Source organism: Perognathus longimembris, chromosome 12, assembly GCF_023159225.1.
Source record: "Perognathus longimembris pacificus isolate PPM17 chromosome 12, ASM2315922v1, whole genome shotgun sequence".
Lineage (NCBI taxonomy): Eukaryota > Metazoa > Chordata > Mammalia > Rodentia > Heteromyidae > Perognathus > Perognathus longimembris.
The window spans coordinates 32,570,698-32,588,712 of NC_063172.1; the positions used below are offsets into that span (position 1 = coordinate 32,570,698).

The window sequence follows — 18,015 nt, forward strand, 5'->3', positions numbered from 1 at the left end:
ATAAACATACGTGCTGGAGCCCCAAAGGGGTGTCACACACCTATAATCTCAGCATTTGGGAGGCAGAGGTAAGAGGATTCTGAGTTCAAGGCCAGCCTGGGAGGCAGAGGTAAGAGGATTCTGAGTTCAAGGCCAGCCTGTGCTACATAACAAGACTCTATCTCACAACATTCATGCTTGTCCAACATGCACAAGGCCCTGGGTTTAATCACACACACACACACACACACACACACACACACACACACACACACCCTAAAACTGAAGGTGGTAACTTCCATTGATATTTAAGTGAAGAAACTACCCGTGTAATTCTTGAAGAAATACACCAATGTATTTTACAGTTCTCCTCATCTAAGACGTTCTGGAGGAGCCCTACCATGGTTAATATTTGCTCTGTGGGGCAGCATGTGACCTCTATGTACAGAGGCTATATATACTCTCTACCTGCCTGAATCAAAGTGCTAGAGCTATCGATGGCTGTGAGATGAGCCTTTACGAGAAGCCACACAGTGTTAGCATTGAGTTCACTTGGATCTCTGCTCTCTTCCTTAAAACAGTCATTGTAAATAACAAATCTCCATTTATGCATTTCAGTCAAAATTACACCAGTGTATCAATCATTTGGATTAGCAAGAACCAGTTAGTAGGAAATCAGGAAAACTGGATTGCAGTTCTGCATGGCCTAGTTACTAGGCAGTATCTCAGCCTCTTTTATCTGCATAGTCATTTGACCTCAGGGCCCTCCAATTACAAACCTCTTATTAGGATTGTGCAATATAGATAAAAATTGGATTTAAAGAGAACTCTAAATTTTAAATTCTGATCTTAGATGTTCTGAGACTGACCAGGTCATATTTACTTACATGAGCACACACACAACTATGCAAAGAGCCTATTTCCCATGTTATCATATAAGGTAAAGAACTAATTACACAAATATAGAATAAGAAAAACAATCTCTCCTACTGGACTAGACTCCACAATGTGCACAAAGTAGCTCCCATTGAGATAGGATTATAGGAGGCAGGCATGCCTGCAATCCCAGACACTCAAGAGGCACAGATAGGAGGATCATAATCCAATGCTAGCCTCAGCAAAAATCAAGACAAATAATTAAACTAGCTGGGCACTGGTGGTTTATACCTGTAATCCTAGCTACTCAGGAGGCTGAGATCTGAGAATTGCGGTTCAAAGCCAGCCTGAGCAGTAAAGTCCTCGAGACTCTTATCCCCAATTAACCATCAGAAAACCAAAGTGGCGTTGTAGCTCAAAGTGGCAGAGCACTAGCCTTCAGCTAGAGCTCAGGGAGAGCACTCAGGCCCCCAGTTCAAGCCCTATGGCAAACAAAAAAAGAAAGAAAGAAAGAAAAAAAACCTAAACTATTGGGGAAGTGTTTAAAGGGATAGAGCACTTGCCTAGCAAGCAGAAAGCTCTGAGTTCAAACCCCAGTGCTGCCTAAAAGCAGAAAGAGAAAAGATGGAATGATGGAGTTTTTCAAATGGTGATAATGAAAGAGTTAATATTCACTCACCTGGAATATGATGGAATTTACAGCTACTGGTGAAATGCTGTAAACTGAAAATTTTCTGCTCCCACTCAGAGATGACATTTAGAACATCTTAGAACAAACAAATAGTAAGGAGATCAGCAAACAATCCGTCCTTTTATTCATCCGAACTTCTGTGATTATCACAACAGAGTAGAAGGACTAAGCACGGTACAGCCATTACTTCTGCCCACACTGTGCGTCTTCCAAAAACTAGCTCACCCTTAGTGTCACAAGGAAAGAGATGTCATGGGAAGGGAGCTCACAGGCCACTCTACGGAGCCAGCCGGCAGCGAAAAGGGAATCCTGAATGAGGGGGGCGAGGATTAAAGAAAAGGAACAATACAAGACAAGAGAAAAAAGACAAGAGGCAAAGATGGGGTACGGGAGGTCTGCATCTTAAGATTGTAACTCAAGACTGCAGCCAAGTTTATTCTTAACTCCCAGCTTATATGCAGTTTTGGAACCAGGGAATAGCAGAGGGTTGTTAAAATTCAAGAACACAAAGAGGCTTTGAAGTTTGCAACATTTGATTACAGTAAACACAGGATAAGGTTGATTAACATAGGAATCTACTCCAGTGGACACAGCAAGGTGCGGACATAGCAAAGCAATTCTGGATAGTGGCTGTGAACAAATGTCCTTGCATCTAGCATATCCTGGCGATAACAGCACAGCCAGAGGAGAGGATGAGCTTAGCTGCTAGCTCGGCTCCCGACAGGCCACCTACAAACCAAATCACCTGCAAGGTGGCACCTGCCCTGCAAGCACAGTGGACATGGGTTCCTCTTCCTATATTCCCACCACCCCAGGGGCTCACAGATAATCTGTCTGTTATCCAACGACCTCCTCCCCAATGGCTCCTACCCATGCTTCCGCTGTCACTGAAATAGGTTCAATGGCTCTTATTAAGTAAAAAACAAAGGGATTCACTTTTTTTCCCCTAGCCAACCTTGATGAAAGGCTTCTTCATATTTGTACTTCCCAAGCCTTCCCTCTGCTCATGCACTATAGACTTCTGATGCACTGCTCTACAAAGGGAGCTCAGCTCCAGCCATGTGACTGGCACTGTGTGTGGCTATCAAGAGATGCTACTTCTGGGCTGGGGATATAGCCTAGTGGCAAGAGTGCCTGCCTCGGATACACGAGGCCCTAGATTCGATTCCCCAGCACCACATATACAGAAAACGGCCAGAAGCGGCGCTGTGGCTCAAGTGGCAGAGTGCTAGCCTTGAGCAGGAAGAAGCCAGGGACAGTGCTCAGGCCCTGAGTCCAAGGCCCAGGACTGGCCAAAAAAAAAAAAAGAGAGAGAGATGCTACTTCTGTTTGATCCCCAGTTGCTCACGCTCTCATCCACGAAATGTTCTTAGCTTTAGGGATATCCTGATTTCTCTAGCCTGAGTCTCCCTACTGGGCTGTCTTCTACCTGACTTAGAAATAAGAGCTTTCTGGGAGTGGAGGTGTGGATCCATTGGTAGAGTATTAGCCAATGCCCCCCCCCCCAAAAAAAAAAGACAGGTGCTGGTGACTCACGCCTGTAATCCTAGCTACTCAGGAAGCTGAGATCTGAAGATCACAGTTCAAAGCCAGCCAGGGCAGAAAAGTTCCCATGAAACTCTTATCTCTAATTAACCACGCAAAACCAGAAGTGGTGCGGTGGCTCTCAATCCTCAGATCTCAGTCAGACTCTTGAGGAGCTAGGATGACACGTGTGAGCCACCAGCACCTGGCTCAGTATACCATTCTCTAAAGAGATTGTCCTATGCCATAGTTTGTGAAGTTATCACTTGATAAGTGGACAGTGCTGACCCAGGCTGAGAGCATCAGTGAAGAGGCAGCCTTTCTTTCCCATCCTGCAGGAAGAGCAGTGGTAGGTGAACTAGATTCACTGTGGCTCCCAAAGTAAAGTGTGCAGAAAGGCGCTCCTCTAGGAGTGGAAATTCATAGGCATCTGCAACAACTTGTCCCCGAGGCCTGCTTGGGGGAGAATATGAACAACTGGAATAAGGGGTGGGCGGGGGATGGAAGGGATTTCCCTTACCTTTGCTAGACCATATGTACCTGTGGCTTCCAAAGCTCACTTGGAAAAAGGAAAAACCAGCTGGATCTTCTTTCACAGAGAGATGAAAATCAAGGGAAAGCCCTTGCCAATGAAAGGTTTGGCCAGCTCTGCTAAGGCAAAGTACAGACGTGCGAAGGGGCACAGATGTCTTTCCAAAAGGAAATCTCCGCCGTGAGCTTTTCCTTCTGGCACTGGGAACCCAAGGCTGGGCAAGCCTCGGTTCCCATCACCCACCACAGGGAGGCTGCCAGGCGGGACCAGGCGGACAGGGCCTGGCATCCTCAGTGCTGCATGCCAGGAACCGAGTCATCAGCTTGCAGCCATGCTTTAAGCTCCCAGCGCCTGCAGACTCCCAACACTTCTATTCCCTCCTTAAGGAAGTAACTCAAAGGCATGCTTTGATCATGTGCCGGGCAGTAAGCAATTACTGTGTGCCAGCAGGCACTATGTGAGGGGCAGTGGGGGGATTGGGTGGACCAGAAAGCTCTCTTTAAGGAGTTTCAACTAGCCTAAGAGACAGGCACAGAGAAAGCAACCCACTCTGGGTGCCAAATAGAAGTATTGTTACATCAGTTTGTTCCAAGGAGCACCCCTCCCCGTCCCCGCCCCTCCCCCACGCTCCCTGGAGCCTCCCATCTGAGCTGGATGGTCTCCAACTCCAGCTCCAGGAAGCAAATGCCAATTTTTCCTTTCAAAGTTCCTTATCCTGAGAACCGGCAGCAGCTTGAGAAGAGTTACATTCTTGAGATACATAATGTCCTAATTAGTGGTTGTTCTCTGAAGCAGCCAAGTAGCAGGCTTCCAAGCCCCCCTTTTGATGACAGACTAGGACACAGGATGACTTTAAATGAGAATAAGCCCCGGCTCAGCTATGTTTTGGCTAGGATCCAATTATCAGGCCTAATTTACTCAGAAAAGTCTTTCTCCTGGTCTCCCCAACAGCAACAGCAACCTTTCTTCAGTAGTCCCCAAAGGAAAATATTAAGTAAGTCATTAACAAAAGATGTGAGCAAACTTGACCTGGAACACGCTCACTCTGTTTGAATGCAATAAGCAAGCAAGCTCTTGAATCCAAGTCAAAAGTCTTTAGCAGGGCTTATATTCATCTATTTTAGAGATGTTTTGTTTTTAAGCATCGCTTACATGAATGTTTGCTTTACAGGTTGGAATTATAATAGCTGATGATTCTTATTTAGGACAGTAAACTCACTTTCTATCTTAAGGGTATTCTGTTTTTTGTTTTGTTTTGTTTTGGGGTGTGTTTTTTTTGGTGCCCATACTGGGGCTTGAACTCAGAGCTCTGTACTCTTCTTGGCCTTTTCACTCAAGGCTGTTTGTCACCACTGGGGCCATACTCCCACTTCTGACTGCTGGTTAAATGGAGATAAGAGTTTAATCAATTTTTCTGCCTGGGCTGGCTTTGAACAGATCTCAGCCTTGGCCTCAGATCTCAGCCTCCTGAGTAGCTAGGATTTCAGGTGAGTCACGGGTACCTAGTTCATTTTGAGACCATAGCTCCCTATATAGCTCAAGCCTCAATCTCCTGTAATGCTGCGATTACAGCATGCACAACCACTCTTGATTATTTTAACCTTTTATTTCCATTCATTCTAGTAGATTTATGAGGCAACAGACTCAAAACACACTTCCCTCCATCACTATCAATCCCTGGCACTCTATGTCACTCTTCACCACAGCACTGGGGCACTCAGTGACATTGTATTTATAGGACATGTGGGCTCACAAGCTTTGTAGAGGCAAGAACCATTTTGTCTTGCTATGCTGTTTTAATGGCTGCTATAACTTCAAAAGCTGAGATAGTGCTTGACAAGACAGTCCCAGCGCTCCACTGCTAAGGTAAACCTTTGTAGTTGATAAAGTTGCTGAATGCGTAACACCATTTCTGCATGGGAGAAGCCTGTGGGTCACAGCCTAGGATGGGAAAGAAGAAACTCACCCCAAAGCTGCTTTGAGTAACAAGCACATTGTTTCTGATGAGAATAACAGAGACTCTAGGAGGGCAGTTCAATTTGTGCCACTAACAATATGGAATCCTTTTTGCCCTGGAGAAAGACCTGAGCTCTTTGAGCCAGGGCTGAGTTGGAATCAGCCAGTGTTGTCTATTATCTTAGAGACCTTCAGTAGTTTCCTCAAATGCAGACTTCCTTGACTTTGAAGAGCCTCTTAGACTCAGGGACATGAACTCCGGAACACACATTTGGCTCCTGAGCCTGCCACTTATTAGATGTGTGACCTACCACCCCGCCCTGTCCTAAGGATAATAACATTGCACCTACCCCACAGGGCTGATGTAAGAACCCGACTGACTTCACAACTGCGCTTCGAACAGCAGCTGACATACAGGGTAACCAAAATGGTAGCTGTTATTATTGGTGGTGGCGATGCTATGAAATGCAAGCACACCTGAGGATAAAAAAAGAAATGACCACCTATAATTTAAAGGCAGTTCTACTTTCTACCACAGACAGTGAGGCCCTGTAGCAAAGGAAGGGGCAATCTTAGGAACGCACAGAAATCTGGCCATGAAACCCCAGCCTAGTTTTCAAGGGAAGGAGAAATCAAATTGAGACTTTCTTAGGTTCACTCATACCTTCACAGAAGCCATGAAGGAGGGAGAGGAATAACTAGACATTTGGCCTGGTACAAAGAACTCCCATTATAAAAAGCAAATAAAAATATTTTATTTAGTCATCCATTTATTGGTTTATAAAGTGTTTCATATAGGCTAATGTGGCCTTTCATCAACCCATGAATCCACAAAATCCTATTTTTGTTGTTGGGTTTTGTTTTTGAGAGAGTCTTATTATATAAGCCAAGCTGACCTCAAACTCACAATCCTCTTGCCTAAGATTGCCTGATACTGGGATGACAGTCATGCATAATCATGCCCAGCAACTTTGTTTGTCTTTCAATGCTATGTTCATTTAATTATGAATACCCTACACTGTGCCAAGGGCTCACACCTGAGATCCAAACTACTCCAGAAGTGGAGATCTGGAGGATCAGGGTTTGAAGCCAGTCTAGGCAGAAAAGTCCATGAGACTACTTTCCAAAATAACCAGCAAAAAGCTGGAAGTGTGGCTCAAGTGGCCAAGTATTATTGAGGAAGCAAATTAAGGCCCTGAGTTCAAACCCCCAGAACTAGCAGAAAAACAAACAAACCCCAAGCCCCAAATGCTTACTGTCTATCAAATCATTTAAAAATTTTTATACTAGGGAGAAATTTTGACTTTTGGGCCTCAAACACATAGATTTATTCTCATATTAAAAATATTTTCAAATAATTTCTAGAAAATTATATTTGTCATTACTGTTTCATTACTGCCCATTTCTTCCATTAAAATTCTCTTAAGACTCAGTAGGTTCCATTCACGAGTTCATCCAAATGAGACCCCGAATATTCTTATTAATCCTATTTTATGTCAAAGTCACATCACTGTTAAAAGAGAGGTGAATGGTCCACTTACAAACTAAAGCTCTAAAAGGAACTTTTCCTCTTGGCTTTTCAGTCATCAGTACCCAAGAACAACTGGAAACTACTGAGGCCAGCCTGGCACATGGGTGTTAGAACAAATGGCAAGGGACTTGGTTTAAAGCAGGGGTTTTCAAGTCCTCTGGGCAATTAGGACAGGTGCCTGGCTCTCAAGCACTTTTTTTAAAAAATTAGATTTTATTTATTTATTTATTTTTGCCAGTCCTGGATCTTGGACTCAGGGCCTGAGTGCTGTCCCTGGCTTCTTTTTGCTCAAGGCTAGCACTCTGCCACTTGAGCCACGGCCCCACTTCTGGCCTTTTTCTATATATGTGGTGCTGAGGAATCGAACCCAGGGCTTCATGTATACAAGGCAAGCACTCTTGCCACTAGGCCATATTCCCAGCCCCTCTCAAGCACTTTTTTCAGACAGAGCAGCTTGAATTCTAGTTTTACCTATTAGTACATGCTTCCAGGTAAATTTATCTTAAATAATTTTTTATCCCATGTCTAACTAAGAGGCACAGGATTCCCTTCCCTCTTCTTTCTCTTCCTGTTTCCCATTTCCCTCTTTTCCTTTCCTTCCTCCCTCTCTCCTCCTCTCCCTCCCCGTACCTCCTTCCCCACCTTTTTGGTGCTGGTCCTGGGGCTTGAACTCAGGGCCTGGACACTGTCCCTGAGCTTTTTTGCTCTAGTATTGCTCTACCATTTGAGCCACAGCTCCACTAATGGCTTTTTTGGTGCTTAACTGGAGTCTCATGGACATCCCTCTCTGGGCTGGCTTCAAACCAGAATCTTCAGATCTCAGCCTCCTGAGTAGCTAGGATTACAGACGTGAGCCATGGGTTCCTGGCTCACTCCCCCCTCTCTGTCTGACCCACTACATGTGCATTTCGTTCTCCTGAATAATTTAGTCCTAAAGCCAGAGAACAGGAGGCATCTGTGCCACTGTGCAGTGAGGGGCTGGGTAGAGGCACAGCCCACGCAGGCTGAGTGGCAGTGGCGGGTGGGGGGGGGACTTCCAGGTACAGGAAGTCAGAACCCAAGGGTGAAGTACCTGCACCATGGTGAGGGAAGCCTAGCATGGGTAGCGAGAGCCTGAGCAGAGAGGAGGGAGGGATCCTCCCACCTGAGCCCCAAAAGAGGGAGAGACCCAACAGGGTGTGGGGAGCCCTGATGGACCAGATGATTCTGGGGTGAGGGATGGCGAGACGCAGTGGGATCTCAGAATCTTGTTTATTAAATAATATTCTGATTACCATCATGGGGCAAAGAATGAGTTTAACCACCAAGACAAGGTGAAATGCCTGTTCTTTCCACAACCTCTGCTATTCTAGGTTCTAATTAGCCCAGGGCAAGCCTAAGGAGGTTACAGGAAAATAGACCAAAGGGCACATTCCAAGGGGGAGAAGACAAAAAGTCAGGAAGCACTTCAGCAGTCTTGGTAAGGATCCAGAAAGTGCTTCATGAAGTACATGCAGGGGCTCTGTCTTTTGACAGAATACAAAAGGTCCAACACTCATAATCTTGTGCCTCTCAGACATAAGGGGGAAAACCCCATTCAGCCAGTGGTTTTCCATTGGTATCATTCATCCTTCAAGCACAGGGTCAAATCTCCCGCAGCTAGCCAGTCCCCCCCAAGGCTCCAGAGTTCCTGGAGAAGTCAAAGTGGGCATGGTAAGGGCAAGGTGGGGTGAACAGCATCCCCACAGATAGTGGTCTACTCTGAGCACTGAGCCCACATGAGATGTAGAAGACATTCATACATGAGGATAGCACGGAATGAGATGTCACAAACCAATACCAATGGGGGAGCCCATGTGACAGAAGGGGGTGGGGGGTCATGTGCATGACTGGGACAGCCTAGTGTGTGGAGTCAGAAACTGAGTGGCAAGAAGAGGATATCCAGTGGTGATGAGACCCAGCTACATGCAGGAAGATTGATGAGACAAATAATTTAAATGTCTTCAACCCTAATGAGACTGAGTCCGCCAACACCAGAGAAGGGAGAAATCTTCTAGTGTTCAAATTGGAGAGAGGCATCAGTATGAAGTCATGGATTTCAACAGAGAGCTTTGGATAAGAATGTGTATACAAACTAGGCATTGGTGGTTCACACCTGTAATCCTAGCTACTTGGGGAAGGTTGAAAATGGAAAGGCTGCAGTTTGGAGTTGATTAGCCCAAGAAGTTTTCAATCCCATGTCTCAACAACCAGGCACAGAGTGCCGTGTACCTGTCATCTTACATGGAAGGCTGATGGGGAGGGTAGTGATTCTAGACCAACCCCAGCAGAAAACTCTAAGTTTCCATCTCAACAGAGGAAGCTAGGCATGATGACACATGCCTATCCTCCCAGCGCCCACAGGAATCCTAAAACAAGTGCGTGGCAGTCTAGGTGCATACCGCAGCAAAAAAACAACAACAGGGTCTTGAAGGCCTGGTTTTGCAGTAGAGCAACAGCCTAGGAAGTACATGGCCTAGAGTTCAAACCAAAAAGCAGTGTGCTTATGTGATATACTCCCCAGATTTGTCCAAAAAAGGCAAAGTGAAAGTGGTTGCCCAAGGCGAGGAGCTTGACTAAGGGGAGTAATAAAAATGTTCTGGAAACAGTAGTGATAGTTTTAGTTGAGTACGTAAAGGGCACTGAAGTGAACATCTCAAATGGGAGAATTGTGGACAATATGGAGTTCAGTTCAATAAAGCTACTAAAGCTGCTTGATAAAGTTGTTAAAAAGTCCCACAAGGCTTTACCTAATGATGGCATAGCTGTCCCATTCTGTGTAAATACTGCCATGTTCATATAACAAAATCACTCACCTAACAATGCATTTTTCAGAATGTATTTCTGCCATTAAGCAATGTACAACTGTGTACAGAAGTAAAAATATTCAATTATTGTAGAGGTCAAATAAAAAAATTTAAGTGTCTGACATTTAAGGGATAGCCTTTAAGAATAACCCATGTAGAGATCTAACTTAAAACCTTTTGAAGATAACCAGGCACTGATGGCTCACACATGTAATCATGGCTATTCAGGAGGCTGAGATCTGAGGATCACAGTTCAAAGCCAGCCCTGGCAGGAAAAATCTATGACTTTCATCTCCAGTTAACTACAAAAAGCTGGAAGTGGATCTGTGGCTCAGGGGGGTAGAGGTACAGTGCCCAGGCCCAGAATTTACACCCCAGAGCCAACCAAAAAAAAAAACAAAAAAACCTTTGAAGCTAGCTGGGTGCCAATGGCTCGTACCTCTAACGCAGCTTACTCAGGAGGCTGAGATCTGAGGATCACAGCTCAAAGCTAGACTGAACAGGAAAGTTCATGAGACATCTCCAATTAATCACCAAAAAGCCAAAAGTGGACCTGTGGCTCAAGCAAAAGAACTCAGGGACAGCGCCCAGGCCCTGAATTCAAGCCCTAGTACTGGCGTGCACACTTGAGCATGCATACACACACACACACACACACACACACACTTTCAAGCTGAGTGCCAAATTCCTTGAAATTATCTTCAATTAACCAGGAAAAAGCTGGAACTGGAGGCGTGGTCTAAGTGAGGACGAGCCATGAGTGAAAAAGTTAAATGAGAACATGAGGCCCTGAGTTTATAAGTCTCAGTAAGAACATAAAAAAGTTTTTTTAAACACCTAGGACCAATACCCTCACTTAGATTGTTTTCTGTTGCTATAATAAAATTCCTGAGACTGAATAATTTTAAACAAAAAGTTTTTTTTATTGTTTTTTGGGAGGATGAGAGCACCCTGTACTGCTTCAACACATGGCAAAAAGCAGGAGGTAAGAAGGCAAGTATGGGAGAGACAAAACACAGGGGCAGGCAGCCCTGCTTTCTAACAACCTATCTGTAAGGAACCATGAGGAAGCATTCCACGAAGGTCCACCCTGATGCAAACACATCCTTTCAGGCTCCATTTCCAAACACTGTCACACTAGGGGTGAGTTCTGGTGGTGACAAACCCGAAAATACTACTTGATCTAACAAATTCTTTGTAGTGCTAAATGAGCTAAATTAACATAGCTTTAAAGGCAAGCACTTTACCACTGGGCCATATTCCCAGCCCAACATAGCTTTAAAGGAAAGGCGTTTTTTCAGGTGTTATGGCACATGCCTGTAACCTTAGCACTCAGGAGGCTGAGATCTGAGGCAGAAATGTCTGGGAGACTATCATCTACAATAAATGCCAAAAAGCAGGAAGTGGTGCTGTGACACAAAGTGGTAGAGCACTAGCCTTGGCACAAAAGTTCAGGGGGAAAAGTGTCCAGACCCTGAGGACTGGCATATTTTTTTTTAAGACATTTTTAACAGTGACCAATAAACAACACAATTTCCAATTTTCAGAGCAGGCACTCCTGTAATTTCTGATCAGTGAGGCAACATATAGATATTATCTGTATCTTAGCAAATAGGGAACATCCCCAACTCACAAGATAGAGAAAACGGGAAGTTGTAAAATATGTTTATTGTAAAAACAGAATCAATAGAGGCCAACAATACAAATTTTATCTCAGAACATTTCTCCTCAGTTCCTGATCTAGCTGGCTCCCTATGTACCAGCCAGTTCCCATTAGTCTTTCTTCAGATTTATGGTCCTTACAGGGATGGAGAACCTTTTTCCGCCAAGGGCCATTTGGATATTATAACATCATTCAAGAGTCTTACAAAACTGTCCACCTAAGCAGAAGGCTACAGGAGCCTACAACAAGAATACAAGAAGTATCTATGTGTCCATCCTATCATGTACCCAATGATTTCTTGAGCCTTATACAGCTAAGCTCCAGACATTGTCCATCCCTGTGTTGGTTGATTAAAGATACATAGTTTGTTGAAACAAAAAAGTCCATCTGATATTAAAACCAGTAACAAATTAAAAAGCCCCAAACCTTAGTTCTGTTGTGCTTTACTTTCACATTTCCTACAAAGAGATACACTTCAGATGCCCTCAAAATTTATAGTCAGTAAAAGTGGTGCCTGACCTAAGTGGTAAGATAAGAAAGAATCCTCCATCACAAGTTAGTAAGTCAAGTCTCTTAGTACATCTGCAGTATGTCCAAATTTAAAGATTAAAAAAAAATAGAACTTAAGCTTTTCAACCATTTAAACATTTAAAAGGTTGTAGTTATTTGCAGCATACAAATGGAAAGAGTAGTGCAAAATGCATCAAGTTTTTATGATAAATATACTTTCAGTCTAATGGCTGCCTAAAAAGCAGTGAGAAATTATCACTTCTCAAAAGCAATCTAGACTGACTTAAAGTTCACAATTTAGAAATATCAATTGCTACTCTATTTCCATATATTGCAAAATGATTTCAGAAACAGATTAAATATACAATTACTTTACAAAAATATAAATTGGGGCTTTATAAAACTTTATAAAATATAATACCATTTGTAAATTCAAGATAGTTTCACACTGAAAAAAGACAATACTTCCATAGATATGATGTCTAGTCAAACTTAGTGGCTGCTATGACCAATCTTACATTATCATTTTTTCCAAATTGTCAAGCTTAAGCAGATCTGTGCTCTAATATTTTCTTAAAGACCTTGTTGATTTTCAAGGGTTTTACCAGGTTTCTCATTCTAGAAATATTAAAGCAGATGAACTTCTCAAAATGAATTAAGAAAAAGTAAAGGCTAATGTATTGTATTTCTATACTATTGACAAATTTATAACCAAATTTCTAAATTTTTTTTGCATTTAACATATCTGACAATTATAATTTGGTGCCTATAAAATAGTTGTGATGTAAAAATACAAACACAACTACTTTACAAAAAATATTTATTTGTATGAGGATACCTCTAAATTTGGTTATTTGTAGCTGTCAGAAAAGTTTTCCTAATTACGTCTATTCATAAACATTCATTTTATCACACTGAAGAGCACCAGTGTATTTAGTAAATAAACCAGAAGGTAGGGGCTTATGTCTCATGTAACAGTGCTAGCAGAATAAGGCACCACTTGGTATATGAAAAAAGAAGTTATTTCCAAATTATGCTCTGCTACTGGTGTCTTAACCATTACATAGGATGGTTAGGAAAAAAAAAAAGCTAATATTATTAATCACATTATACTCGTTTCCATCATTCTGTGCTTTTAGTTTTCCATATAACATAGGAAAAAAACAACTAATATATAAGGTGACCAGTTAAATAAATTTCCCCATCATTCCAAAAAGAAAAAAAAATCTAGAAATAAACAAGAAATAAAAATTTTATCTGTTGTATCCCAGTAAAAGAGTGCAGAGAGGAACAGTGGGCAGGGAAAGCTACTTTCTATAGTATATATGAGGCACATAGGTTAGAAGTTTCTCAGGCAAATTCACAGCTAGAGCAAAACTGGCAGAGCTTTACATATTGCCTAAAGCTGATTTCTCAGAGTCACACCAGATTAAATATTTCAGAATGTGTCTTAGTCACTGCTATCATCATCATCATCATCATCAGATCCGTCATTTAAAGGAGGCTTCAATGACTGACTGTAAGAGTCTGATCTGGTAGGCTGGCACGTGTCCATGTCCCCAGTGGAAAGCAGGTCATAGCAGAAGTCACAAATCCGAACAGGCTTAGAGGACTGGCTAGGAAGAAGAAATCTCTTTTCAGAGCAGGGCCCACAAACAACAAAACCACATTTTCGGCAATGGTGACGACGGTTAACAGGTGTGAATTTTGCTTTCTGACAGCGCATACATACAGTGGCCTCAGAGTCAGGAACCCAGACAGCAGCATGTTCGTTATTAGGTGTCTTCCCACTTTTGGAGAGTAAGTCAGTAACACATTTGTTTATGTGATTCATCCATTCCGACTTCTCAGTGGCAGTGGCAGCATAAACTGCAAATGACTTAGTTGGTGTCTTAATAAGCCATCCATTCCTTAATTCTCCTTCATCTTTGATGGAATCAATAGTAACATTTTCCAGGGGAATAATGTGTTGTTTGTTGTATTTTTTCTTCTGGATGACTATATTGCCATATACGAGAATATCATTAAATAAGAAAAACTGCCTTGCTTTAGGTTTCTTTCTGCACAACTTAGTCAATACTCCTTCTCCAATAAGAACCCGTCCAGGTATAGTTAAGGGCTGACCAGCTGCTCCAAAACAGTTTTCCACTATACTTATACGTCTAGTATTTGCTTCACTGTTTGCCAAACGATCCACCATTTTTTGCTAATAGCCTTAAAAAAAAAAAAAGGAAAAGAAAAACCAATTAGTTTATAGAAATTCTGGTAAGGTAACAACACATAAATCTAAATATAATCTAGTAAGTTATTGCTTTTCACAAAGGCAATGCTCCAATATTCTTTTAAAAATAATCACTATACACACCGAAAGGGTTAACTTCTCTCTGTGTTTATAATAATCAAAAATATTAAGCACCTCTATAGAGCACTATACTAGTTAACTATAGTAGCAGTGCATAACTACATTATAGATAAGTAAACTATAAAGCATAACCTTGTTATATAGACACAGGATTGAAAATGTAGACAATTAATGAAAAGCACCCTAAAAAGAAACTCAATGAGGCTATAACCACAAAAGGCCAAATATTACATAAACTAAGAAAATTACTACCGTTTTCCTTGCAGTCTCTCCCTCCAAACGAGGCCTCAGGGAGTTTGAACCTGCTGTTGCTTAAAATGATTCTCTTTAACCTTACACCCTTCATTTCCTCATTTTTTTTTTTTAGGATGAGATAAATTTAAATAAGGAAAATACAGCAAAGTATTCAAGTGAAGAAAACAGGTGAACACCATAATCATATTGTTTCAAATATATGCTGTATTTGATCAAATTTGACAATGTAAGTTGGTTTTTTTTTTGTTTTTTTTTTTTTTTGGCCAGTCCTGGGGCTTTGGACTCAGGGCCTGAGCACTGTCCCTGGCTTCTTTTTGCTCAAGGCTAGCACTCTGCCGCTTGAGCCACAGCGCCAATTCTGGCCATTTTCTGTATATGTGGTGCTGGGGAATCGAACCCAGGGCCTCATGTATATGAGGCAGGTACTCTTGCCACTAGGCCATATCCCCAGCCCCGACAATGTAAGTTTTTAAGGTATCTTAATTTTGTGTGTCATTGATAAAACACTTCAACTAAATTTTAGCAGATGCTTAGTTACAAATAATCTAACTTCGGAGACATAAAATGTAATAATAGATTTTATGAAATACATTATTAACAAATCACAGCTACTTATAAATGTAAGAACACACAAAAACTAAGATGAGAAAACTATGAGTCCAGTGCTGGGAGGAGAAAGATGGCGCCGAGACAATAGGGAGGCACCCCGACTCGCACCAACTGAATAGCGAGCTGGGAACTCCAACACCCAACACTCCACCAAGAACCCAGCAAAACCAGCATCCAGAAGCAGTGGAGAAACGCAGGAAAACAAAAAGGAGCAAAAAAGAAGAACCGAAAACCTACACGGAGCCGGAGATTAATCGGGGCACCCTCCCCCCACCAGCCGGCCCTGGCCCAAACAGGGTCAGGCTGGGAAAGGGAAACCCGGCGATCGGCAGACAGGTTGCCAGGAGCGCAGAATCCATATAGCGGGAGACCCCACGGACACAAAGCAGGGTGCGGACCAAGACACACCCAGCAGCGACGAGAAGTTCGGGTCCACACCGGATTCGGACAAGGGAACCCAGCGCGGCAGAAAGAGGGAACGGGGGAGCCACCACGACACTTCGCCAACCCCTGAAGGGCCAACGGCGGTGCGGGACACGCACACAAAGCAGCAAAAGTGAGTCCCCCATAATCCCTTCCCCCAACGGGAGACCCAAGCCCGACAAAGACGATATATCTCCCTCCCTCCCCCTCCCCACTCCCGTGGGAACAAAGATTCCCCAAATCAGGCGGGAAGCTCCCAGCAGGCACTGGGAAGCCAGTCTAGCAGGGGAAGGGCGGAACAGCCCCAAGCCCCCAAAGGTTCCTGAACTGGCAGAACCGGCCCCGTCCCCTTCCCAACAGGGGCCAGGGACGGCCGGCAGGGCAAGCCCCACCCGAGGCGCCTAGACCTTGCGGACTCTTACAACTAAAATCACAGGCGCTGGTGGGCAATACCAGCCCAGCAGGGTCACCTGAGCCTGATCTCGTTCCCCCTCCTCGAAGCGGAGGCGAGGTCTGAGGGTGCCAAGCCACACCCGGACAGTCGATCCCACTGGGCCCCACACATACTGCTTCCCCCCCCCAACGGACTCGCGGGAGGGCGCAAGCACAACCCAACAACCCAGGGCTCGCTCTGGGAGGCAGACCCCACTTAAGTGCCTGTTGTAGGGGACTCACAGTGCACAGGAGGGCGGGGCCCCGGCGAAAGCGCCCGCTCTGATAGGCGTGCCCTGCACTGGTGGGCGGGGCCACAGCGACAGCACCTGCTGACGCAGACACGCCTACACAGAAGGGAGGGAAGAACTACACAGACTTCCAGATGCGCAAATCACAAAGAAACATAACTCAGTTCATCAAAGGACAAGCCAACTCGCCAGCTCCAAAAAGCAGCACGACTGGAGAGGAGATGGAGAATAAAAAAGCAAATGAGGACATGTTAACAGGAATGATCGAAACCGTCAGAAATGAAATCAGAAAACAATTCCAGGAGTTTAGAGCGGAAATCTGGAAGGACACCCAGGAAGCCAAGAAAGAAATGGAAGCAAAACTGGATACAATGCAAGCCTCGTTTAAAGAAATGGAAGCAAAAATGGATACAATGCAAGCCGCCTTTAAAGAAAATCTCCACACCCTGAGAATTGAAATGCATGAAAAAATAGATTTAAAATACAACTCTTTAAAGGAAGAAATTTCCACGATCAGAGCTGATATGACAACCATGAATAGCTCTCTGACATCCATAAACTCCGCAATTGAAACCATAACACAAAGAGTGGACCATATGGAATCCAGAATCTCTCGCCTGGACGATGAAGCAGCTGACAACAACCAGAAAATGACCACACTCCAAGAAAAGGTGAAGCTTCAGGGAAGATTACTCCAGGAACTAATGGACAAAGACAAGAGATATAATCTGCGTATAATTGGAATAGAAGAAGGAGCCGAATATCAGAGCAGAGGGCTTAATCATGTTCTCAATAAAGTTATTGCAGAAAACTTCCCCAATCTCACAGGGGACCCCATCCAGGTAACCGAAGCCTATAGGACACCTGGCAGGCCAGACCCCAGGAAAACCACCCCAAGGCACATAATATTCAAGACTACAGACCTCAAGATTAAAGAGCAAATTCTGAATTCAGCCAAAGCGAAGAAGGAAACTTTTTTCAATGGGAAGAGGATTCGAATAACATCCGACTTATCCACACAAACTTACCAAGCTCGAAGTGAGTGGAAGAACACCATCCAAGTACTTCAGAATAACAATTTACAACCTCGGATCAAATATCCAGCGAAACTGGAGTTCACATTCGAAGGGAGAACCAGATCTTTCCACACCAAAGAGGAGCTAAAGGAGTATGTGAATAAAAAACCAGCCCTACAGCGAATATTAAGAGGGGAAGCCCACCCAACAGAGATCGTAAAAGACACACAGACAGATTCAGAAAGAAACTTCAATAGCCAAAGTCCAGCAGAAACACAAGCTCACTAAAGACAAGAAGAAAAAAAAAAAACAACAGGAAAAAACAGCCCAACAAGAAAATGGAAGGAGAAAAAACACCCTTATCCTTGATCTCTTTAAATATAAATGGCTTAAACTCCCCGATCAAGAGGAGCAGACTGGCAGAATGGATCCGCAAGCAAAAAGTTGACATCTGTTGTCTACAAGAGACCCACCTTACAGCAAGGGACAAAAACAGGCTTCGAATGAAAGGATGGAGCAAGATCTACCAAGCAAATGCACCCACCAAAACGGCAGGTGTAGCCATCCTGATCTCAGACAA

General features: G+C 43.5%; 1 protein-coding gene across 6 annotated transcripts in view; it reads right to left on the reverse strand.

Moving 5' to 3' along the window:
• Positions 1 to 11,564: 11,564 nt before the first annotated feature.
• Plekhf2 (pleckstrin homology and FYVE domain containing 2) overlaps positions 11,565 to 18,015 on the reverse strand; it is a 36,851-nt gene continuing 30,400 nt past the window's right edge. For all 6 annotated transcript variants that reach the window (XM_048358606.1, XM_048358609.1, XM_048358605.1 and 3 more), the window contains exon 3: positions 11,565 to 14,301. In XM_048358606.1, the coding sequence (XP_048214563.1) occupies positions 13,538 to 14,287 (750 nt within the window). In that variant the 5' untranslated portion in view covers positions 14,288 to 14,301 and the 3' untranslated portion in view covers positions 11,565 to 13,537. The remainder of the gene's footprint in view (positions 14,302 to 18,015) is intronic.